The sequence below is a fragment of the Martes martes genome (assembly GCF_963455335.1).
Source record: "Martes martes genome assembly, chromosome: 5".
In the NCBI taxonomy this organism is placed as follows: Eukaryota; Metazoa; Chordata; class Mammalia; order Carnivora; family Mustelidae; genus Martes; species Martes martes.
The window spans coordinates 7,858,642-7,883,128 of record NC_137892.1 but is presented as its reverse complement, the minus strand read 5'-3'; the positions used below and the strand labels follow the sequence as shown (position 1 = coordinate 7,883,128).

At 65.9% G+C, this 24,487-nt stretch overlaps 1 protein-coding gene across 1 annotated transcript; it reads left to right on the top strand.

Annotated features, from left to right (window-relative positions):
- Positions 1-2,899: 2,899 nt before the first annotated feature.
- Positions 2,900-23,346, top strand: WNT9A (Wnt family member 9A; the record flags this gene model as incomplete). Its single annotated transcript, XM_080804485.1, has 4 exons — positions 2,900-3,026; positions 19,122-19,378; positions 21,237-21,499; positions 22,864-23,346. Exons 1-4 carry the CDS (start codon positions 2,932-2,934, stop codon positions 23,344-23,346), a joined length of 1,098 nt encoding a protein of 365 aa, XP_080660611.1. The 5' UTR covers positions 2,900-2,931.
- Between the last annotated feature and the right edge of the window lie 1,141 nt (positions 23,347-24,487).

Here is a 24,487-nt window from a genome sequence, read left to right as displayed (position 1 = left end):
TGGCCGTGATGGGGGGCAAGGGGCTTTCAGCCGGAGAAGCCCCAAGCCCAGTATTCTGCAAGAGATGTGGGGCGACTCTGCCGTTGGCCTGGGGCCATCGGCCATGGCCAAGAATGCTGACGAGACGCGCCTGCCCTCCCCGGACAGCCTTCCCTCCTCTCGCTGTACTCAGGCCCGTGAGATTACCTGCTGGGTAATTTGTGCCCCTAGCCTTTATGGTGGTTTTCTGGGCCTCAGTTTACCCTCCAGGGTCAACGGAGCTGATGCTGGTCTGCTGGCAGCTGTCCCACACCGTGGCTGGCCTACCCGGGACCAGCCGGGGCAGGTGTTGCGGGTGTTGCAGGCCCACAGGGTCTGCTAGGGTGGGTGGGGCTGGGTGTGGGTGGAGGCAGGGGCGCCCGTGCCCACTGGGGAGCTCGGAGGGCCCAAGAGCAAGTCTGTGAAGACCATCAGTCGCTGGGGAGGTGGGCACGGAGGCAGAGGCGTGAAGCTTGAGACTGCGGACAGGGAGCCTGCCTCCAAGGTCTAGCCAGGGCGGAGTGTCTCCCCAAGGTGCAGAGGGTGGGGGCAGGCAGAGCCCAGACCCTGAGTTACAGGGCACTGGACCCTCCCACTTCCCGGAGGGCAAAGCCTGGTGTCCCCGCTCGCTCCGCGGACTGGAAGGGTCTCTCGGAACCCCAGTCCTGCGGATATCTGGGGCGGCCTAGTGGGCGCTTCAGCTGGCCTAGGTGGGTTGGCACAGGGCTGGCCTGGGCTCCTTCCAGACCCCAGACGGCCTTCCCCCTCCAGAGCTCACAGACGGCGCTCACCCTGTCCTCCTCCCTCTCCCCGCGGCAGCCGGCTGCTGCAGGTCCCCGCTGCTGGGACCTCCACCCGCCTCCTTCGGCGGGACTCACTGGGCGGCCAAAGGGAGAACCCTCCGCTCGCAGCCGAAGAGCTCGGTAATGCCTGCAACGCCTTCCAGACACACGTTTACAATCTCACACTTCATTTTTCTTGGACGCAATCTCGTGCCTTTAAACATGTCATCACTCTGTGTCCCCCCCACCCGCCACCTAGCATTTCCCGGGTGTGGGAGGCAGGCTTCAGGGGGAGGCCCCGCAGGCTGCGCAAGGCCATAGCCGTGGGGGTCGGGACAGGGCGCCCCCTCCCGCCCCCCTCCCTGCCCCCCCGGGGCCCTGCAGCCTGGGTGGGCTGGGGCTGCCTTTGGTCAGCCCTCTCCGTGTGGGGGGAGCCAGCCCCACCGGTGAGCTGGCGGAGCAGGGTGTGAGCAGATGAGGGCAGCGGGGAGAACCCCCTCCCATAGGAGGGGTCCGGGAAGAGGGGAATGACGTGAGGCCAGTCACACCCGCGGAGAGGGCTAATCATGGGTGGGTGCTTCCACAACATGACATCACAACTCAGAAAAGGCCACAGCTCCTTGGCGCGAGATGGCTCTCAGATAGGGAAACTGAGTCCCTGAGAGGATGTGATTTGTCCCGCCCCGTCTGCTCCCCACCCCCCCCTCACTCACTCAAGCGCCAGGAGCTCCCGTGGCAAGACCGGGAGCTCACCTGGGCGGCCTTCCCGGAGACACAGGCGCCCCGGAGCTGTCCTGCTCCCAGCGGCCACCGGGAGGGGCAGGTTCTAGCACCGTTCCAAGATGGGTCACTGAGTGCTAAATTCTCAGAGCCCACCAGCCTGCCTTTGGAGGTGCCCAGACCCCCAGATCCAGGGCCACTGTACCCCAGATCCAGGGCTCCTCCGGGTTCAGACAAGCTGGTGGGGAGCTGGGGTCTCCTTTGAGGCTCAAGGCCTGGCTAGTCCGAGGGGTCTTCGATGTTACTGGAGGGTCCCTTCGTGGGACCCTACACCTCAGCCTGCGCCCTGGAGCTGACCCAGGGGCCTTTTAGCTGGTTCTCCTCGAACCCAATCGTGTGTCTGTTTCATTCGATTTTGGGTTCTCTGACACCATCTTGTTTCAGCAGCGGGTTCCATGCCTCCTCTCCTCCGCGTCCCTCGCTGCTCCTCCCGCCTCTGGCCACACCAGGCCCCTTTGGTCCCCCGAGCCCGCTTCTCCCAGCCGTCCCTGTGCAGAGGCCTTGAGAACGGGGGTCGTTCGAGCGTCGGCGCTGGCAGTGACCTCAGCGTCTACCTCACCTCCCTCGATTTAGTAAGGATGGGGAGACAGAGGTCCCAAAAGGTCAAGCGAATCAGACTTTGCCCTCCGCTGGCCAGGTCGTCTCAGTCCCGGGAAGGAGTGGCCCTCCGGCCGGCTTCCCGAGCGATCTGGCTTCGCTAAGAGTGCGGGTGTCACCTGTTGCGGGGTCTCCCAGTCCACGCCAACTCCCAGGGGAGCGGGCCAGCGCTCTTCCGCTGAGGGCTGACCCTCGGTCTTCCAGGGCTCACCACCGCTGGTCCGGGCCTCGAGCTCCGCCCCGGCCCCGCCCCCGGGCCCCCGGGCCCCTGGCTCCGCCCCCGCGGCTGCCCCGGGTCCCCCCAACCCGGCGGGCAGCCGGGAGCCAACGCTCCGCCCCGGCCCCGCCCCAGCCCTCCGCGCGCCCCCAGCCCGCCTCCAGCCCCGCCCCCGTGGCCGCCCCGCGTCCCTCCCGCCCCGGCCGCCCCGGCTCAGGGCCAGCGCTCCGCCCCAGCCCCGCCCCTACTCCCCCTACTCCCCACTCCTCCCGCCCCCCACGCGCCCCGCCTCCAGGCGCTGGGCGCGCCCCGACTCCCGAAGGGCCGGGCGGCTGCGCGGCGGGGCGGCGCGCTCGGCTCGGGTTTCGGCCCGCCCCCGGCGCCGGCGTGACCCCTCCTTGGGCGCGGGCGGGCCGGGCCCAGCTGGCCGGCGCCCCGCCTCCGGCCCGGCGCTCCGGGCGCTATAAGAGGGCGGCGGCCGCGGGGCACCCTGCGCGGGGCTGGGAGCGCGATGGTCAGCCGCCGAGGCGCGGCAAGATGCTGGATGGGCCCCTGCTGGCGCGCTGGCTGGCCGCGGCCTTCGCGCTGACGCTGCTGCTCGCCGCGCTGCGCCCCTCGGCCGCCTACTTCGGGTAGGTGCCTCGGCGGCCCGGCGGGCGGGCGGGCGGGCGGGCGGCGCGGAGAAGGGGCGCGGGGCGGGCGGCCCAGGTGCGCGGGCCGCGGGGTGCCGGGCGCTGTTGGCGGCGTGCGCGTCGCTCCGTCCACGGGTCAGTGTCCTCGCGGCGCTGCGTGGGGAGAGGGGCCGGCGTCCCCGACGGGCTGGCACGGGGCCGTGGTCCTCCGTGACCCCGGAGTCGTCGTCGCCGCGACGCGCCCGTGAGCGGGGCTCCCCGCAGCTCGGGGACCAAGTCTGGTCCGGGCGCTCTGTTAGGCCGCCGAGTTCTGGGGGAATGGCTGGAGCCTCCCCCGCCCCAACCACCCTTGCAGCTTACCCCTCCTTTCTCTCCTCGAGAAGTTAATTTAACAACAACAAAAAAATACGTACAAAATCCAGATGTTCCTTGCACTGAGCCCCCAAGGGGGGGGGGAGCCCAAGCTGGAGGAATTTATTTTTCTTGCGCTTTGCATCTTATTCCCGCTCTGGCCCCGGCCCGAGGGAGCGCTTCTGTGGGACCCGGCCTAGAGCGCAGGGCCCGGCGGGGGCTGTGAACGCGGTCCCCCGCGGTCTCAGGGGTCGCTGCCCTGCGCGCTCTCCGCTCTCCGTAGTAGCAGTTTGCGTGGTTTCGGCGCGTAGCTCCCCGCCGTTCTTTTCTGGCCTTCCTCGTCCCTGTCTCCTAGATCTGGGATGTCCAGCCGAGAGCCCTGGGGGGACCCCCTCTGGCTGTGTCACGCAGATGGGCACCCCGAGGTGCGGGCTGGCCCGGCGCGAACAGCCCTCTAGGCCCCTCAGCCTCCGCTCCCGCCGCCCGGGCGCCGCCCCGGGAGCCGAGGCCCAGCCCCGAGCCCTGGCCCCTGCCCTGGGCTCCCCGGGGCCGCTCCTGGCCGCGGCCCTCTGCCCGTCACCTGTTCCCTCGCCCCTGGCCCCGGCGCCGTCGCGCAGCGGCTGGCCGGCAGAGGGCCCCGTTGGTCCAGAAATATGCCACCGCCAGGGCGGGGAGAGGCCACTGGGCGAGGAGCCCTGCAGGTGTATCCTGTTCTCAAAGAAAATAAAATATTTTCATGGGAAACTTTCCCTTTGTGTTTTTCTTTCCCCCCTTTCTCCTTCTGTTCCTTTCTCCTGGGTCGTCTTCCAGGGTCAGCGCCGTGTCTCCTTCCCCTGGAGACCCCACCCCGCCGCCCTCTCCTGGCTCCGGCTCTGGGCCCAGCCCTGCCTGGGGCCTGGGCTGTGCGGAGGCTGGCACGCCCCTGCACACCATCTGTGCAGGCTTCGCCTCGCCCTCGCGGGCAGAGGGAGGGTCAGAGGATGGCCGTCTGGCCGCAGGTCCACGGTGAGTCACGGCAGCCTGTCAGCCAGCTGTGCCTTCCCGCTCCGCCGGCCCAGCCTCGGGTCTGCTCACCAGGCCTTAGACACACCCTGGCTTGTCTGCTCTGTGGGTCTGTCTGCTGCCAGCCCACAGAGGGGAGGTAGGGGTCGTGGGTCCTGGCTCCTTGGCTCCCAGCTCCCCACCCCCACCCTCACCTCGGGCAGCAGAGGGGCTTTGCCCCTCTGGGGAAGTCGTTGAGGTCTGCCCTGCAACTAGTGGGCGTGCAGGGGAATGCAGGGAGGGCTTGGTGCCCCTGGGACCCCTCTGGCCAGCTCTCTGGCCCAGCACTTTGGCCCCAAAGGCTGTCCTGTGCAGAACACAGGAGGCGGACCTGCTGCCCCAGGGACCAGCCCACTGCCGGCACCAGGCAGGGGAGCTGGGATCCGTGTGATGGACAGAGGTCCTGGGGCAGGGGCAGGCCTGGTGCCAGCTGGCCGGGTGCGGAAGGGCAGGAACCCGGTGCTGGAGGGGTCCTGACCCAGCACGCGCCTCGGGAGGGGATCCCCACGGTGGAACCAGACCCAGAAATAGAGGAGGGGGCGAGCTGTGCTCTGAACCGGTGTGTGTGTGGAGGTCCAGCCCTTCTGGTCTGGGGCCCTTCCTCCTGGCCTAGCAAAGTGGCAAGAGCTGGAGGGCTGGGGGAGGAGATGGCCCGAGGTGGGCAGGGCAGGGCAGGGCTGGGACTGGGGGCTTCCCTCCCAGCCTGGAGTGCAGAAGGAGCAGGAGGAGGGAGCTGGGAGCCGGGAGTCGGGCCCCCCGTCTCCCTTCCCCCGCTCCGAAAGCTCTGCCTGGCACGGAGGCTCCCCAGCAGGCCGCCCAGCTCCTGTTACAACCCAGAAACCGAGAGAGGCCGGCCTGGGCTGGGGGGGCGGTGTCACGTGGGCGGAGGGAGCCCTCCCTGCCCCCTCGCAGAGGCTGCAACTCCAGCCGCCCTGCTCCTGTCGCCCTCGCAGCCTCTGGCCACTAGGCAAGACCCTCCAGGCCGCCACCTGGCCGCGGGGAAGGGGCTCTTCCCTCTTCCTCCGGGGCCTGGCCCTGCTTCTGGGCGGTGTGATTAGCAGGTGGCGTTTCCATCTGGTTCTCCAGGGGCCTAGACAGCTTGGCCTGATGCCCTCCTGGAAGGAGGGGTTGCCTGGCTCCCGCAGCAAGGGGCTGGCCCGAGGTCTGGCGAGTTTGGGAAACAGACTCAGGCCCGCACCTCCCCATGCCCTGTGGACCTGGGTGGGCTGAAAGCTTGGCCTGCACCCGGCCCTGCCTCTGGTATTAGAGGGGAGCAAAAGCAGCCAAGGGAGGGAGGGGTGTCTGTGGAGGCTGAATATCGGCTCAGGAAGGGGGTCCCTGAACCCAGGGGGAGGCGCCCTCCAACTCGCCCAAGCATGGAGCCAGGGGCTGGGTCCCGCAGAGTGGGTCACACAGGGCCCTTTGCTCAGAGATCCCAGTGTGCCAAGCCAGCCGCAGCCGAGGCACCCAAGCCGCTACACTTGCCCCCAGGGGCTGCAGGCGGCGGGTGGGGGTGGGGGTGGGGGTGGAGGCCTCAGTCTTCCAACATCAGTCACCGCCCGAGAACTAGGAAAGACGATCATGAGCCCTGAGACCCTTTCTTGGGACTGGTCCCAGCATCCCACCTTCTATGGGAAACTTTGTGGGCTGGCTTGGGGAAGAGGTCTGTCTGGAGGACGCTGCAGCGGGCGTGGCCACGGAGGGCCCCCCAAGCCAGGCCAGACATCAGTGCGCGGGGTTGGGGAGCCACTCAGAGCCCGTCTGAAAGGCAGCTCTGGTGCTCCAGGCCCCTGTTCTGTCTGTGACTGAAACAGAACTCTTATCCCGTCAGCGCACCCTGTTAGGGAATGCAGTTCTGTGGTTTCTGGTCCGTCTGCAAGGGGTGTGGCCAGCACCACTATCTCATTCCAGAGTGTTCCATCACCCCAGAAACCTCACATCCTGCCCCCACCCTGCCCCCGGCAACCGCTAAGCCACTTTCTGTCTCTGTGGGTTTGCCTGTTCTGGACATGGTGCGTAAGCGGAGTCCTACAGCCCGTGGCCTTCGTGGCTGGCTCGTGTCAGCCAGCGCCCGTCCACGTCGCAGCGTGCGCCCGTGTGCCTTTCCCTTTGTGCCCGGGTGATGTCCGACTGTGTGGGCGCAGAACCATCTCTTTCTTCCGGGCCTCTGTCGGCGGATGCCTGGCTGGGTCCACCGTCGGGCCCTTGTCACGTTGCCGTGAGCATTGGTGGACACGCTTTCCTGTGTGGTGATCCCGAGAGGTGGAATTCTGGGTCCCGCGGTGACTGTCTCTGTTTCCAAGAACCCGGGACACGATTTGGCCGCCGTCACGCACGCCCACCAGCCCTGCAGCAGTGGTCCAGTTTCTCCACAAAGCCTCCAGCTCTCGTCGTCTCTGGCTTTGGGTTTGGTTTTGCTTTTTATTCTAGCCGTTCTGCGGGCGTGGGGTGGCATCTCACCGTGCCCTTCCCTGACGGGTTTGCCCTTCCCTGCTGACCGGCGACGTCATCGTTCATCTGTAGCTCTTCTCCGCAGAAATCTCTGCTTCATTTCTGGGCCCAGCTTTTGGCTGGGTGTGGGTCTTTGTGCTGAGTTGTAAGAGCTCTTTATCTATGTGGATCTATTCTCAGACAGCGGACAGGCTGAGCCGCAAGCCGGCAGTGTGTCTCCCAGGCCTGCGTGCACGGGCGACTCGTGTGAGCCTTCCCAGTGTGCCGTCCTCCGACTTGGGCCCCGGCATGACTGTGTGGAGCAGGAGGCCGTCTGTTTGCTGGGGCCCGGTCTGCAGGCCTGGTCAGGGGCTCTGGGCACTTGCACAGAAGGCGTCCCTGGCCCTGCCCTCGGGCACTGCTGTCTGATGGGGGTGGCTGTGCATGTGGGGTCAGTGCTGGGGTGTGGGGCACCCGCTGTATAGGCCTGGGGCCTGGCTGCACGTCCTGTGTGGCCCGGAGAGGAGGGGTGCCCACTGGTCCCTGGAGGGGAAGGGGGGAGGGGCTCGAGGGCTGGAGGAGGCAGCCTGGGCATGGCTGGCCTGTGGGGGGCCGGGGGCTCAGGCTCCCCAGTGAGGGAGGTCAGCCTCTTGCAGTGGGGCTGGGGAGGTGCCAGCAGAGGGGAAGGTGTCCCCGGGGACCCCCTGATGGGCGGTGGAACAGTGAGCTGAGGGAGCCTTAGCAGCCCGGGCAGATGCTGTCCTCAGCACACACGTGCTGCTGGGAGCAGCCCCGTGAGGCCTCAGGTCCGGCGTTTGCTGGGGACGCTGTGGAGAGCTCCTGGGGCTCTGGGGAGTGTGGGCCTGCAGCAGGAGCTGAGGGGGACTGTGGAGGAGGGCAGGTCCAGGCGAGGGCCTTCTCCTTCTCCGCAGTGTCCAGGGCAGCCGGGTGGCCAGCAGGGAGAGTGGCCCTGTGGAGAGCCCTCATAGGGGTGCAGGGGGGGATGTGAGGTGGGGAGGGAGAGCATGGAGAGGCCTGGACCCCGGGGCCTGAGAGACGTGGGGAGGTGGGTGGAGGGAGCAGGTGGGCAAGAATGGAGATGTGCCCCGTCTCTCTGCTTGGTAGAGTCCGTCCCTCCTCCCTGTCCTCCTGGCCTGTGCCCTGCCCCCCCCGTCCCCCAGCACAGAGGCAAGTAGGGGCAGGTGCTCGGCCGCAGCCTAGACCAGGCCCCTGGGCTGGAGGCCTCCTCAAGCGTCACGGAGAGCCCGAGGTGGGGAGGACGCCACGGCCACCTGGCCCCCCTCAGCTGTGGGAGCAGATGTCCTACCACATAGCCGGCAGCTGTCTGGACGGGGGGACAGCTGGCCTAATCTCGCCCCCATCCTGGCCACTGTGGCCGGGACCCAACTCCAGAGCCCAGAGCACCGGTAGGACCCTGTCTGGGCTCCCAGGGTGGCCCTGGCTCAGGGCGCCGCTTGCTGACTGCCCCAGGGGGCCCCCTCATGTAGAGGACAAAAGGAGAAGTGTGTGGGTAGCTTTTCTCCTGGAAAAGCATGCACGCACGCAATTCCTCCCGTGGGACTGCGATGAGCCGATAAGGGGCCTGGCTTGGTTTTCCTGGCCGCAGAAACATGACACCTGTCAGCAGGGCCAGCACCAGGCCCCCTTAATCCTGGAGGGCATGGGCTCCCTTTGTGCATTGTCCCGGTGGGCAGCGTGGGTGCCCTTGTAGGGCCCTGCCTGGCTCAGCAGGACGGCTGGGTTTCTGGGAGGCCTGGTCGTCTGGTATGTGGGCGAGGCTGGACCCCTGGTTGCCAGCATGCCTCTGGTGCGCTCTCAGCCTCCCCCCTGGTCCAGGGTCGGTCCCAGCTGTCCCCTCCTCCAGAAAGCCAGCCGTGGCCTACCTGCCGTCTACCTCTAGTGAGCCCAGAGCTCTCCTCCAAGCTGCCCTGGGCTGGTGTGTCTGAGGCCCATGGGGGATCCCGTTGTTCCTCTGCTCCCTCACTCTGGACTTGGGAGCCCTGTGTGGGGTCTGCTGGCTCCTTCGCCGGGCTGGCTAGCCCCCTCCCCACCCCAGGCCCTGACGGGCCCAGCAGCACCCGCCCCACCCCGCCGTCTGGCCTGTCAGATGGGGGTCTTGAGGGCGCGTGTTGAGGGGTGGCGGACCCCCTGGAGCTCCCAGGGCAGGGATATAGGTGGAGGGCTTGGGGCACCCCTGGTATGGGTGCAGGAAGTGGGGGCCTGTGGCCCCGGCTGGGTGCGGGCAACAGTGTCTTCCTGCAGGGGCCTCCCCGGGGTGGGCTGGGCAGGGGGCAGGTGGGCTGGGCAGGGACCCCCCAGGAAGGAACACCGTCGGCTGGGTGGGAGGCAGGTGGGCTGGGCAGGGGCCTCCCCGGGACGGCAGCGCCGACCTGGGTGGCGTGCTGGCCGCCCAGCTCCGTGACCCATGGGCCCGGCCCGCCGTCCTCCCCTGCCCCTCCCGGCGAGGTTCCTGGCTGGCCCGGCGCCCCTGGCCGCAGGAGGAAACCTGGCCGCCCAGCTGGCAGGCCCGGCTCCTCGGGACCAGCAGCCGGACAAGGGAATGGAAAACGGCAAGCCTCAAGCTGCGTTTGTTTTTCTTAGCGATACCTGAGGTAGACGCAGCCAGGGAAGTGGTCTGGCCCAGGACGAGAGGCCGCCGGGGGCTCCCAGATCAGAGCACGTCAGAGCCGGCTCCCTCCTGGACAGAGGGAGTCACTGCGGCCACCGCAGGCCACCCCGGGGCGGGACGTCCATCTGGGCTGTCCCAGTGTCTGTCCTGGCGTCCCTGTCCAAGCTGGGTGTGCGGGAGGTGGTCATGGGGTGACGCTCCTGGCGGCTTCTCCAGCTCCTGCCTGCCCCACGTCCTGCCTGTCCCTCCTTGTGACAACTCGTGGGGACCTGTGCTGTCGGTGAGGCCCGGGGCCATGCAGTCCACTGCTCCTGTTCCTCTGTGAGGCCACAGCTCCCCGTCTTCTCCCCTCCGCTGTCCGTGAATCTGGGGTCCCATTCAGCCCCCTGGGTGCCCACAGCATCCCACCCCCTGCTCCAGAAAGAGGCCTATTGGCCAGCAGCCTCCAGGGCCTGGGATCCCAGGGGGTTTGCTGGCCCTGGGGTCCCAGGGGTTTGCTGGGCCTGGGGTTGGACTCGCAGACATCAGGCCTTGTGCGTTGGATTTTGCTGGGTGTGGCTGAGTCCTGTGTCCGCCGGCTGACCCCCGAGCTGGCCCAGCCTGAGCCAGGAGCTCCCCAGAAACACTCAATCTGCAGGTTTGCTACGGCTGCATGGACACAGCCCGTCCGTGAGGGAGCAGGGAGGGGGTACCCTGGAATGTCGGGGCCCGGTGCTCTCCCAGCTGACGGAGGCGACAGCTGTCACAGACACAGGGGTGCTTGGCCGGTTGTTGCCACTGGGCCGCCCTCCCGCCTTGCTCGCCGTGGCCCGTGGCCCCCGCTTCCTCCTCGGCGTGTCTGGGCCCCGCTGACTGTGGAGCCCACAGGGAGGGCCCAGCCTCGGCTGGTGTCTGCAGCCCCGCGTCCTGCATGCTCGGCGAGGAGATCCGCCAGCACTCGGGCGGATGGAGGGTTAATCTCACAACCAGTTTCTCTGCACTGGAATTTGTTTTGAATTAGATTCACACAGAAATTAAATGCCGTCTGGTGGGGCTGAGGTCTCCTTGGCAGGGCGCTGTGGCTTCTGGAACTCCGGCCTCTACTCCCTCCGCCCAGCCCAGGGAACTGGCTTTGTGGGCAGGATGGCCCTTGGGGTGGCCGGGTCTGTTGGCAGGAGGAAGGGCCGCTGGAGTCCGTCCCTGCTGCAGAATGGGACGGAGCAAGAGCTCTGGGGCCGAGGCCATCTGGGCCTGAGGACAAGGACCTCTCCATCCCCAGGCCGCCACGCACGGCAGTCTCCGGCCTGGCCCACGGAGGGACACGGCCTCCTTGACGTGGCCGTGCCTCCCCTGCCTGGGTTCTTTTCACTCCCGGGGAGAGCAGGGTGGGGTCTCCTCAGAGGTGCTGCGGGCTGGTCACAGAACCTAGTCTGGGCCGGCTGTGCCCAGGATCCTTACCTTGACGACACCCGCAAACAGGGTGCATTCCACACTCCCAGAGGGTATGAATTTGGGGGGCTTCTCCTCTGCCTCTTGCATTCAGTGACCAGCCCAATTCAGGGGTCGTGCGTGGGTGGGCATGCATGGAGATGCCCCTGTGGGCCTCAGCATAACGCACACTGAGCTGAGTGTCACGGGGCAAGTGCAGGTTCTTGGTGCGCTGCTCTTCCTGGAGTTGAGATAAGGCGGCCGTTTCCGCAAGGAGTAAGAGAACGCAAAACGGACCAGCAGGTTTGGAAAAGCCGAGTGGCATTGTGGGGAACGAGGGAGCTGTCGGTCCATTTGAACCGACATGGCTCGTGGGGTGCCTGCCCGTCTCCACGGAGGCTAGAGGCCGGACCTGGGGGCGCACGGACAGGGCTCCCATCTGAAGACAGTGGCCGAGCTGAGCACTTTCTGCAGTTCTCAGAATTGATCAGCGGCACCTACAGGATTTGGGAGGCCCTGAGGAGCCCCAAGCAGAAAACACAGAAATCATACCAGACCATCCAGAACCGGACCCGTGAGCAGAGGCTGGGCCAACACACACAGGTGATCTCTCAGGACGGGGCAGCCTGGCCGCGGGCTACAGCGTGGCCAGCTGGGGACCTGCAGGGGACGCCTCCCAGACGTGTCCATGTGCGGCCGCCGTGGAGGTTGTGGAAACGTGCCACTTGAGACTGCGGGGCAGAGATGGGATCGCAAGAAACAACCCAACGTGAGGCAGGACAGGAGGGACAGAGACAGAGCAGGCAGGCCCCGCAGACAGTGGAGGACACACCCCAGCTGTGTGGCTGTGTGCATCGGGGTTGCAGTGGGGTCGTAGGTCTGATCACTGGGTCCAGGAGACACAGACAAGACATCAGCATGGAGAACGCGGGAGCGTGGAGACACAACACACCAACTCAGTGGACCGTAAGGCAGAGAGCAAAGCTAGAGAAAAGATGCAGAAAGATGCACCATGATCCAGGCCCTGCATGGCCACCTGGTCTGTGACCTGCGCTCTGCACGTGACCTGACTGTGACCGGGGTCTCCACAGTGAACTGGCCGTGACCTGGGCGCTGCACTGTGACCTGACTGTGACCCAGGCTCTGCACGATGACCTGGTCTGTGACCTGGGCTCTACACAGTGACCTGACCATGACCCGGGCTCTGCACGGCAACCTGACCGTGACCTGGGGTCTGCATGGTGACCTGACCATGACCCGGGCTCTGGATGGTGACCTGAGCCATGACCTGGGCTCTGCACAGTAACCTGAGCTGTGACCTGGACTCTGCACGATGACCTGACTGTGACCTGGGGTCTGCATGGTGATCCAACTGTGACCTGACCGTGACCCAGGCTCTGCACGACCACCTGGTCTGTGACTTGGCCTCTACATGGTGACCTGACCATTACCCAGGCTCTGCATGGCAACCTGACTGTGACCTGGGGTCTGCACAATGACCTGACCATGACCCGGGCTCTGCACGGTGACCTGAGCCATGACCCGGGCTTTGCACAGTGACCTGAGCTGTGACCTGGGCTCTGCACAATGACCTATGACCTGGGGTCTGCATGGTGACCTCTGACTGTGACCGACACTCTGCACAGTGACCCCTGAGCCATGCCCCAGGGTCTGCACAGTGACCTGAGCCATGACCTGGGGTCTGTATGGTGAGCTGAGCTGTCACCTGGGCTCTGCATGGTGACCTGACTGTGACCTGACCGTGACCTGGGCTCTGCACAGCCACCTGGTCTGTGACCTGGGTGCTACACAGTGACCTGACCATGACCTGGGGTCTGCACGGCAATCTGACTGTGACCTGGGGTCTGCACGGTGACCTGAGCTTGGCACGGTGGCCCGTGCTGTGATCTAGGCTCTGCACAGTGACCTGAGCTGTGACCCGGGCTCTGCACGGTGACTCCTGGGCTGTGACCTGAGCTCTGTGTGGTGACCTGAGGTCTGCACGGCGACCTGAGCTGTGACCCGGACTCTGCACGGTGACCCCTGGGCTGTGACCTGGGCTCCACACAGTGACCTGATTCTGAGGCAGGTGCCGTAGGAGTATATTTGAGGAATTTGAGGAAATGCATATTTGAGAAGTTCAGAGGAGCCTGGAAGCCCTCAGCAAGTGTAGGTCACAGATTGAGGCAAAGAGCAGAGAGCTAAACCCACAGAAAGCAGAAGGAAAGACGCGGAAGTGAGGAAACAACCCCCGTGCGTTAGAGACGAAGGGGTCCCCACGCGGGCAGACCTGACGAGCCGGACAGGGCGATCGCCCGTGGGAGCTGCAGATGCGCCTGCACAGAGGTGTGCGGATGACTTCAGGGCAGGCCTGGAGCATGGCTGAGCGTCCCACAGTGTGCCCACGCACTGGGGTGGCATCTAATGCGCAAGGGAGTGGGGCACCCACATTCAGCAGATGGGTGCTCTCCGAAAACAGGGTGTTCTCGGCGTGAGGGCGCCGTCCCAGAAGACCACACTCCGTCTGGTTCCCTGGGTGCGGAATGTGCAGGGCAGGCAGACCTCAGAGACAAAGTGGATTAGTGCTGGCCAGGGGCTGGGACTGGGAGCTAAAGGGGTGCGTGTCATTTTGAGACCATTTCAGCCCTAAAATCGGCCATGGCCATGTTTGCCCATGTCTGAGAATATACGGCAAACCCCTGAACTGTAGACCTTCAATGGGTGATTTTACGGCGTGGGAATGATACCTCAATAGAGCTGCTTGGAAAAGAGAAGGAAAAAGAAAAGAAAGAAGAGTGATCGGATCGGAAGGGAGATCTTTTCCAGAAAAGGTCAGGCTTCATGCCGAGTTCTGCCGAGAAGTTAAGAAGATGTGATTCTAATCTGACCAGTCTTCTAGGCGGTTTAACAAACGAATTCTCTCTGAGGCACTGACCCCCAGCAGGACGAGCACGGAAGAGAAAATTGCAAACACAGATGCGAAAGGCCTAGACACGACATCCTGGGGTCATGGCTAGCTGCACAGAGGAAGGCCAAGGCCCTCCCGGCTGTAGCACGCGGGTGTCCAGCCTCGGGAAGGCGAGGGAGTGGAATTCCTTGTTTTAGCAGATTAAAGTGGAAAAATCCCGTGCCAGTAGAGGCAGGGACCCCAGCTAATGACCTTCGACACCGGCTTGTGTGTTTTGGAAAGCTCATAGCGAACGGAAAGCAGAGGCGGCTCCTTTAACCTGCTATGGGGTGGACCAGAAGACGGCCCGCCAACCTCAGGCTTGTTGGTGAGTGGACCAGAGCTTCCCTTTTAAGACCAGGAGTCAGACAGGGATGCCCGCTGCCACGCTCATCTGAACCCACGTGATGCCACGTGATCCCTCAGGCAGGATGGGAGCGGGTCTGTCCCGTGACAATCGGGCACATTCCCTGGCTCTGGCTCTGGTGCTTCGCCCACCTGCAGGGCGTCCGTGTCTGCCTCGGGCTGGGGCTGGGAGGCAGAGACGTGAGTTTGGGCAGTGGGGGTGAGTGAGGAGGCGGGGTCCCTGCTCCCGGGACTGGCGCCCATGTTCCTGTCCCACGTGGGGCCCGCCTGCCCAGAAGCTCACTGGATGGTGCTGCAGCCAGGGACGGGGCCCTGGGCCCCGGGCGGCTGCTGGAACACTGCATTGCGGCGCACAAGGCCCTCGCTGTGGCAGGAAGGCAAGCAGGACGGCCTCGGACAGAGGAGGATGAAAGCAGCTCTGCGTCTCAGAAGACCACACGGTGGGTCACAGCGCATCTGAAGACCATCGGAGGTGATCACGGCACGGGCGCGTGCGCGAAGGCCAGCCGCCATCCGATGGGTCTCACTTCTTCTGGGGGTGACACATCATCTCTCCTGGAATCTGGCACTGACCAACATGGGGCAGATCACAGGTACGGAATCCGCCCAAAGAGTCCGGAGCGTGGTAGGAGGGACTGCCATAGACTCACTCTAGCTCTGCTGAAAACCCGTGGCGGGTGTGAGCCTTGACCTCTAGGGAGCGTGAGCCGTGGGCGGGCGCCGGACCGCAGCGAGCGTGAGTCTTGGGCGGGCTCCGGGACCCCTGGCCAGCGTGGGCCTTGGTCGGCGCCAGGACCTCGGAGCCCGTGCAGAGCCAGCTCGTGCCCGCCGGACAGCCCCAGTCACACAGCAGGATGTGAACCACCGGCCCAGGGCAAAGCCTAGAGTAGCTGCTGTGAGGCTGCGGTGACGTCGCAGGGCCGTGTGGAGTCGGGACCCCCAGGCGCTGCCCCGCTGGAACGCGGATGCCGGCCCCGTGGACGGAGTGCAGGCGCACTGTCGTTGCGGGGAAGGCAGCCGTGTCGCTTCAGCAGATGCGGGTTTCCCAGTGCAGTGGGAGAAGGGGCACGTGCAGAAGGAAGTGTCCAGGACGGGCCTTGCGCTTCTGGGGACACGCTGCGAGGGGAACCCCATGCCGTCCGGTAGGCTTGTGCCTGCGCAGTCGCCGCGGGAATCCGAGCACTGTCCTCGGAGCGCGCAGGAAGGTTCACGGGTGCGGAGGGAGGGCTGCCTGACCTGCCCTGCTGCCCGGCTCCCCCTCCATCACTCTGTCTTTGGTTTTTCTTTACTTCTGATATAGCCAAATTTATTCGTCTTTTCTCTTTTTTATCATTCTGTCCCACTAGCCCCTGGAGTACATCATTAGTCCTTGAGGCAGCGTTCAGCCATTCACGAGTGGCGTGTAACACCCGGTCTTTTGATAATACCTGTTCCAAGCCACTGGGCTGCCTCTTAGACCTGCTTGGGATGGCGTCCTGGGAATGGCCCCGCCCTGGCCGAGGGCAGCTGGATGGGCGGGGACGGGGGTGCTGCCGCCCGCCCGCCGAGGGGCTGTTGTCTGTGGGCAGTCGGCCCAGACTCTGCTCCTCTGCATGCTGCCCGTGTGCCTGTCTTCCCGCCCGTCCTGAGCCCGATGGCCAGGGGCGGGGAAGCAGCTGTTTTGGATGGGGTCCGGTGTGCTGGTGTGGGGTGGGCAGCTGGGCAGGGGCGTTCTCCGGGCGGGAGGGTACAGCCTGCAGAAGCGGGCCCGAGGTCCGACGACGGCCGCCACCGTCTGGCACGTGGGGCCGAGGGGTTGTATGGGAAGCGCTGCTGTTTGGAACAGGCCACAGGGTCCCACGCACCCGTGACAAGCTCACAGGCCTTGGGAACAGGAGGGTGCCTCTTCTGCCCCAGGCTTCCTGGGTTCGGGGCTGTCTGGGACTTTCTGGCCCCTGCAAGGGACTCCACGGAACAGAGGGCCCGTCTGTTCCGCCAGGCCCTAGGCGCCCGCCTCCGGGGATCTCGTGTAACGGCCAGCGGCGGCCACTGTGGGAGCGACATGGGCTTCTGTGGGTTACAGAGATCCGTCTGTAGCCTGCAATTCCGGAAAGAGCGTCGGTAGGCAAGCTTTGGAGACGTTTAGTCCAGAATTTTGGCCACGGGGGAGTATCTCTTCCTGTGCGCACAACAGTCCCAGTCTGTACTCCTGTGAGGAGGGAAAAATCCCACCCAGCTTGACATTGTGTTTCTGAGTTGGGGGGAGGCTCGCACTCCCTTCCGGGAAGCCACTGTGTGGACCCCATGGGCAGGTGCACCACCCCTGGGAAATGCACACTCGCACACAGGAAGGAAGTCGGCTCTGGGTCTGGGATCCCAGTTGCAGCATTTTCCTGGATCCCCTGCCCTTGGAGAAGGTCAGGTGTACTGCCGGTGCCTCCCTCACAGAGCATGCCCTGCTCTGAGCGCTCTGTGAACCTCTTTCCTTCCGCACTGTGAACTCCTTTCCTTCCCGCACTCCTGTAGGCTCCCATCCGTGTTTGGGTTTTGGTCCTGGGCGCCACCCCATTCCCCGTACCCTGTGTACCATCTGCCTGCTTACCACCACCACCTCCATGTGGCTCTGTCCTCTGCCACTGTAGCCCCGGGCTACCCTCAGTGGAGCACACCGCAGGAGTGAGGGGGGCCTGGGGCAGAGGCTGGCCTCAGTGTGGACGCCGGCTGTCCATGCGGTGTGGACATGGTGTGGACATGGGCATGCGGTGTGGACGCGGGCTGTCCCCGGGCTTGCGGTGTGGACGTGGGCTGTCCCCAGTCGTGTGGTATGGACGCAGGCTGTCCCCGGGCTTGCAGTGTGGACATGGGCTGTCCCTGGGCATGCGGTGTGGACGCGGGCTGTCCCCGGGCTTGTGGTGTGGACTCAGGCTGTCCCCGGGCTTGCAGTGTGGATGCAGGCTGTCCCCGGGCTTGTGGTGTGGACGTGGGCTGTCCCTGGGCATAGGGTGTGGACACGGGCCATGCAGTTGGGTGCGGTTGGGGCACAGGGTCACCCCCTCCGCTTGTCTACACCCACCCTGCCTTTACAAGCACAGCCCCAGGTGCCCCCAGGGGAGCCTAGCGGGACTGTCTTGCTGCCAGCCCGGGGCTGGGCTAACCTCGGAGAGTTAGTCTGGGGGACGGGCAACTTGTAGGCTAGGGCTCTGCCGATGCGCAGCGGCAGCGGTCTGGGCACAGCTGTTGACATTCCTGTCTGGGGACGAGTCTCGCCCCCGTGAGCTGCCTTTGTGTGGGGAGAGCGGCTCTTCCAGCCTCCATTGCAGGTCCTCAGGCCCCTGCCTGCCCCTGGCCCACCTTGGCAGCTGTCCCTGCCTTTGTGGCTCTCTGCGCTCCAGCGGGCCTGAAGGCCCACCGTGCTGCCCGAGGTGGACCCTCCCGCATCCCTGTGCCCTTGGGCATGAAGCGCAAACCCTGGGATGGGAACCGGGGGTGCAGGTCACTGCCTCCTCCCTTACCAGCTGCTTTCCAGCCCAGTGGCCTAGCTCTGAGCTCACAGACACCTTCTTCCCGAAGGCCTTGCTGCCCACACGAGGCCTGCCTGTGCCTTGGGGACTTTGGGAGCTTCTCCCTCAGCCCACACCCATGCTGGTCATGGTGCAGCAGCTGGACCTCCGAGCCATGTGTTCTGCAGGGTCTGTAGGAACCCGTCTTGGGTTCTTCTCACCAACACTCTAGTCTCCAGGGCCAGCTGGAGCCCCGCTCCCCTGCAGCGCTCTGCTCAACCCCTCAGAGCTCACCAGTGCCACACTGGCTCAGAGCACCCCTGGGGAGCGGGGCCAAAGCCTGGGGTGGGTCTTCTCAGGGTGTCCACCGCATCTGAGTGTGAAGAGGGTGGGAGACGTCGGCCTTTCCCTCTGTGTCCATCGCTGCCCTCGCCCTGCCTTCGTGCTTCACGCTTCACGGTGTGTGTGTCTCTCCCACCTGCCCCCCTGCTCCTGACTCCGAACCCTGGGCCTAGCCCAGAATGGAGGGGCTTCAGAAGCCGGGAGCCCAGGGGGTCCCCAGGGAGCCTGGCCTGCAGGGTTGCTGCTGTGGTGTGCCACAGGCCCTGGTCTGCTGCAGGCTGGGGCTGGAGGGAGCTGTAGAAAGCCTGCGGGAGCCTGCCCAGTGGCAACCATGCCCCTGAGGGGGTTTAGAGGCGCAGCAGGAGGAGGGATGGGGCACGGTGTGGGGTTGAGTGTCAGGGAACGCCTGGCCCCACCCTTGGCTGCTCCAGCTGGCTGGCTGGGATGGGGAGGCTTGTTTCCCGTGATGCTCATGTTGGGGGAGGGTCTAGCTGGGCCCCCGTCTAGCTGGGCACCCGTCCCTCCTGAGGGTTAAGGGTCTGGCCGGGGCTGGGCAGGGGTGTGCCTGGAGCCCAGATGTCGTGTCACCTGTGTGGGACCACGGAGATCTGTGGGTCAGAGCAGCGACAGGAGGTCAGGACCAGTCCATCCCTGGATGAAGCACAAGCAACGGGGCTTGGAGGAGCCTGAGAGCACGTGACTGGCTCACAGGCGAGAGGTGGGGCTGCAGGAGAGCCGGGGGCTGGCCTGGGTTCCACTGGGAGGTGCTCAGTGGCCCAGCAGTTCTGGGGGGCCTCACTGGGACCTGCAGGGGCATCCGAACAGGCTGCTGGAGACCCTCTCCAAGAGGCTTCAGGGCTGTGATGGGTCTGGGCCATCCCTCCTGGGGTCGGCCGAGGGTGGGGGTCCTGGAGCGTGCACAGTCCGACTGGGTGAGCCGCAGAACAGCAGGGGGTGTGCTGGATAGGGTTCCCTTGTGGCCTGGGCTGCTGCACCCCTCCTGGCCCTTGGAGCACATCTTGTGTGCGTGTGTGCGTGTGTGCGCCGCGTGGCGGCCCTCACCCCAGCTTCTCTGTGCCCAGGCTGACAGGCAGCGAGCCGCTGACCATCCTCCCACTGACCCTGGAGCCCGAGGCCGCCGCCCAGGCACACTACAAGGCGTGTGACCGGCTGAAGCTGGAGCGCAAGCAGAGACGCATGTGCCGCCGGGACCCAGGCGTGGCCGAGACGCTGGTGGAGGCGGTCAGCATGAGCGCGCTGGAGTGCCAGTACCAGTTCCGGTTCGAGCGCTGGAACTGCACGTTGGAGGGCCGCTACCGGGCCAGCCTGCTCAAGCGGGGTGAGTGCGCTGAAGGCGCTCCTAGCAGGACGTCCCCGGGTCCTCTGAGCCTCTGGCTGGCCCCAGGGGACCTGGGGGTGCGGTGAGGACATGCGGGGCTTGGCTGTCCTCCTGCCCTGCTCCCTCGCGGCTGCTCCTCCGCTTGATTCGCCCTTCCATCCTGACCCGTCCCTCCCTCCTTCTGACCCCATGCACCTGCCGCTAGGACCTCCTCCTGCCCTGCTCCTCGGTCTGGCTCCTCCGACCCGCTCCGCCCCGCTCCCAGAGGTGCCGGAGTCCGTCTCCTGCCCCGCCCCTCCTGCCTAGCCACGCCCCTTTCCCCCGCCACACCCCCAGCCTCCTCCCCCGCCGCCCCGCCCCGCCCCCTTTAGCCTCCCCCACCTGCCCCGCCCCTCCCCCCGCCCTATCCAGCCTTCTCCACCTGGCCTGCCCCTCCCTCCTGCGCCGCCCCTCCTGCCTAGCCACGCCCCTCTCCCCCACCACACCCCCAGCCTCCTCCCCCGCCGCCCCGCCCCGCCCCCTTTAGCCTCCTCCAGCTGCCCCGCCCCTCCCTCCTGGCCCCGCCCCTCCCCCGCCCCGCCCCATCCAGCCTTCTCCACCTGGCCTGCCCCCCCTCCTGCCCCGCCCCTCCTGCCTAGCCACGCCCCTCTCCCCCACCACACCCCCAGCCTCCTCCCCCGCCGCCCCGCCCCGCCCCCTTTAGCCTCCTCCAGCTGCCCCGCCCCTCCCTCCTGCCCCACCCCTCCTGCCTAGCCACGCCCCTCTCCCCCACCACACCCCCCCAGCCTCCTCCCCCGCCGCCCCGCCCCGCCCCCTTTAGCCTCCCCCACCTGCCCCGCCCCTCCCTCCTGGCCCCGCCCCTCCCCCACCCCGCCCCATCCAGCCTCCTCCACCTGCCCCGCCCCTCCCTCCTGGCCCCGCCCCTCCCCCGCCCCGCCCCATCCAGCCTTCTCCACCTGGCCTGCCCCCCCTCCTGCCCCGCCCCTCCTGCCTAGCCACGCCCCTTTCCCCCACCACACCCCCCCAGCCTCCTCCCCCGCCGCCCCGCCCCGCCCCCTTTAGCCTCCCCCACCTGCCCCGCCCCTCCCTCCTGGCCCCGCCCCTCCCCCACCCCGCCCCATCCAGCCTCCTCCACCTGCCCCGCCCCCCCCTCCTGGCCCCGCCCCTTCCCCACCCCGCCCCATCCAGCCTCCTCCACCTGGCCTGCCCCTCCCTCCTGGCCAGCCCCTAACCCTACCCTGCCCTGTTCCTACCCCGCCTCCAGCCGAACCCCTCCTCGGGGACCAGTTGCTGGCAGCAGGAGGCCTTTGGGCAGCTTGGGCAGCTTTGATGGCTCTTGCCACTTGGTGGTGACTGACGCCCAGTGGCTGGGCCGGAGGGGCAGAGGTCCCGCTGGTGCCCTGAGGACGGAGCCTTCTTTCTCCTGTGTCCTTGGGACTCTGATGGGAGCTTCTCAACAGCCTCATTTAAAAACTGGGGACCTGAGGCCCAGGGCAGGCAGGACGGGGCCCTGCAAGGCCCCACAGCCAGTCTGGTGGGTGGGAGACCCAGAAGGACGAGGTCGCTGGTCCCTGTGTAGAGCCTAGGTGTCCTTGTGCTTTGAATCCTCTCTCCTGCACCCCACTCTGGGCCCGGGGCACACAGGAGTGCCTCCTCCCTGCAGGTGTGCAAGGCTGTCCAGGCAGGAACGCCCCCAGCTAACCCTAACGCCAGCGAGGGCCCTTCCCGTGCACCCTGCTTGTGCTCAGGGTTCAGGGCTCCAGCTGACCTGCCGTGGTTTGGCCACACCTGGGTCAGGTGGGGGTGCTCCCGTGGCCTCACAGGCCCTAAGGTCCCTGCGTCGCCACCCGCCCCCCAGGCTTCAAGGAGACCGCCTTCCTCTACGCCATCTCCTCGGCGGGCCTGACACACGCGCTGGCCAAGGCGTGCAGCGCCGGCCGCATGGAGCGCTGCACCTGTGACGAGGCCCCGGACCTGGAGAACCGCGAGGCCTGGCAGTGGGGGGGCTGTGGGGACAACCTCAAGTACAGCAGCAAGTTCGTCAAGGAGTTCCTGGGCCGGCGGTCGAGCAAAGATCTGAGAGCGCGAGTGGACTTCCACAACAACCTCGTGGGTGTGAAGGCAAGCGGGGCGGGGCGCCGAGGGGTGTGGAGGGGGTGGGGGCGCGGGACTGCGGCCTCGGGGGCTCCGTTCCAGCCTCCCGCTGCCAACCGGTCCGCGAAGGCTCCTGGTCTTACAGGGATGACGAGCTGCAGCCGCGCTCTCTCGTGGGGCAGGGGTTGGGGCGGAAGGTCGGCTTGGGCCCTTCTGGGGGCGCCTGACTCCCCGCGATCCTCTGCCCTCCCCAGAGCCCCTCAGCCCCCAGGGGCCCACAGCAGCAGAGGAGGCCTGGGGACAGAACACCCATCCCTGTAGTGCCCGTACAGCCCGGCCTCGAGGCTCCGCGCGCTCACCAGGCAGCCCCGGGGATGGGAAGCCCTAGCCTGGGAGGGGTGAGGTAATTAGAGCCAGCCCCGGTCTGAGCCCCTCTTTATTGAGAAACCAGAGGTCTGAGTCCTGCACTCATTAAAGAATCAATTTCCCCCTTTTTCTTCGGAGCCCTTGTTCCTCCTTCTGCCCTCCGGAGAGGGGTGGGAGCAGATTAAATCCCCAAGGCGAGGCTACTTCTTTTCTTTGGAGTTCTCTCCTTTGTAAACTATTAATGAAAAGTCAGGATATGGAAAGTGCTCCATTAGCTCTGCGGGGCCTGGGTAGGCAGCGTTTTAATTAAATTTGTCCGGGTTTCTCAGCAAAGTGTCATTAAAAGTGACTCTTGTATTGCCTGGCCAGAGGGCAGCTACGTTCCTAATCCCCCTCAAGCCCGCCCGCCCTCCCTGGGGGTAGCGTGGGAGCTCTGGCCTGTCTCAGGATGGGCCCCACTGGGGAGGGTCTCCCCTCTCTGCTGCCAGAGCCCCCAGTGTGGGTGGTCAGGCAGGAGGCCCCTCCGGGCAGCTGTGCATGCGTGTGTGTGTGTGTGTGTGTGCGCGCGCGCGCGTGCACGTGTGGAGGTAGGGGTGCTGCTCCTCCTCTCTGGGTCCGACCCAGAGGGTCCAGTGGCCGGTTCTGCCAGGTAGGCAAGCTAACTCATGTGTCCTCCCTTCTGCAGGAAGCAGGCTGCTGACACCAGGCTGGGAGGTTCTGGGGCGGTGTTGCTAGCAGGGCGACAGGGGTGGCGTGCTCAGCCCCTGCAGAGGGCAGCCCTGGATGCAGGGAGGGACTGTCTGATTAGGAGGCCTCCACTCTGCAGGTCACAGTACAGGATGGAGGACTTCTGTCCTGGGCCACCTGTGGCTTGGAGGAGAGAGGGACAGGCAGACACATGAGCTGGGGAGCCTGGTGATCCCCCAGGTGGGGTTGGGTCTGGGGGAGCCGGTCATCTGCAGGGGCTGTTCCCGGCTTCACAGTGTGGCCCTCATGCCCAGCTCCCTTCCCCCCCACCCCGCCAGGTAATCAAGGCCGGGGTGGAGACCACATGCAAGTGTCACGGAGTATCGGGCTCCTGCACCGTGCGGACATGCTGGCGGCAGCTGGCGCCCTTCCACGAGGTGGGCAAACGCCTAAAACACAAGTATGAGACAGCACTCAAGGTGGGCAGTACCACCAACGAGGCCACCGGTGAGGCCGGTGCCATCTCTCCGCCTCGGGGCCGGGCAGCAGGGACAGGCGGCAGCGACCCGCTGCCCCGCACGCCAGAGCTCGTGCACCTGGATGACTCGCCCAGCTTCTGCCTGGCCAGCCGCTTCTCTCCGGGGACCGCCGGCCGCAGGTGCCACCGGGAGAAGAACTGTGAGAGCATCTGCTGTGGGCGTGGCCACAACACACAGAGTCGGGTGGTGACACGGCCCTGCCAGTGCCAGGTTCGCTGGTGCTGCTACGTGGAGTGTAGGCAGTGCACACAGCGTGAGGAGGTCTACACCTGCAAGGGCTGAGCTCCCGGTCCGGCCCAGCTCGGCAGCTGCAGGGTAGAGGCTGTGCGTGCAGCGTGGGGGTGTCTACACCTGCAGGAGCTGAGCCCCCGGTCCGGCCTGGCCTGGCTGGTGCAGGGTAGAGGCTGTGTGTGCAGCACTGGGGGTCTGCACCTGCAGGGGCTGAGCCCCCGGTCAGGCCCAGCCCGGCTGCTGTAGGGTAGAGGCTGTGCGTGCAGCACGGGGGTGTCTACACCTGCAGGGGCTGAGTCCCCGGTCTGGCCCGGCCCAGCTGCTGCAGGGTGGAGGTCGTGTGTGCTGCGTGGGGGGTCTGCAACTGCAGGGGCAGAGCCCCTGGGCTGCGGCCCTCAGCACACTTGGCACACGGTGGCGGGAGCCCAGACATTGGCTGACTTGGCTGTCTCTGCCCTTTGTCCCCCCTCACAGAGACCCAGGGGTGGGGAGTGGCCCTGGTCTGGCCCCTGCATCCCCTTTGTGCGCCCCCACCCCCTGACCTGAGAGCGTTGTACAATGCTTTCCAAACTCTGTCCGTCCCTAAGAGGCCAGTTCCTGCAGAACGACGACCCTCCCTGCTCTGGGCTCCCTCGGAGGAGCGGCAGGTGCACCTTTGTGACCACACAGGGTCCCTGTGTGGCTGCCTGTGGGCTGTCCTGCTCCAGCACTGGCTTAGAGAGTCAAACCACTAGGAGAGAGACAGCCCAGCCACCCAGGTGTGCGGGGGTGGGGGGGTTCCCTGCGGTCCCCTCCGACATGGAGCACTTCTCTCGGGAGTGATAGCGGTGATTTTAAATTATTTTTATTTAACTAATATATAATTATTACTTGTCCATCCCTGCCCTGTCTCAGGCTGCGGCTCCCCCTACTCCTGGCGGAGCCTGGTCTGGAAGGCCCCTTTCCTCCCTCCCCTCGCTGTCCCCTGCTAACCTCTTTGCCTGATCTGCTTTGTTGTTTGAAACCACTAAATCAAGAGGGATTTTGCTGTTGTTGTTTTTCAAGTAGTGAAGCAGGTTGTGTCTGGCCGCTGCCTTCAGGGCTTCTGGGAGCCAGGTGTCTGTAGCCAGGCTTGCTGCCCCCGGTGAGACTGTCCTGGGAGTTGGGCAGACCCTGCTCTGGGCGATTTCGGGCATTCAGCCCTGCACTCCAG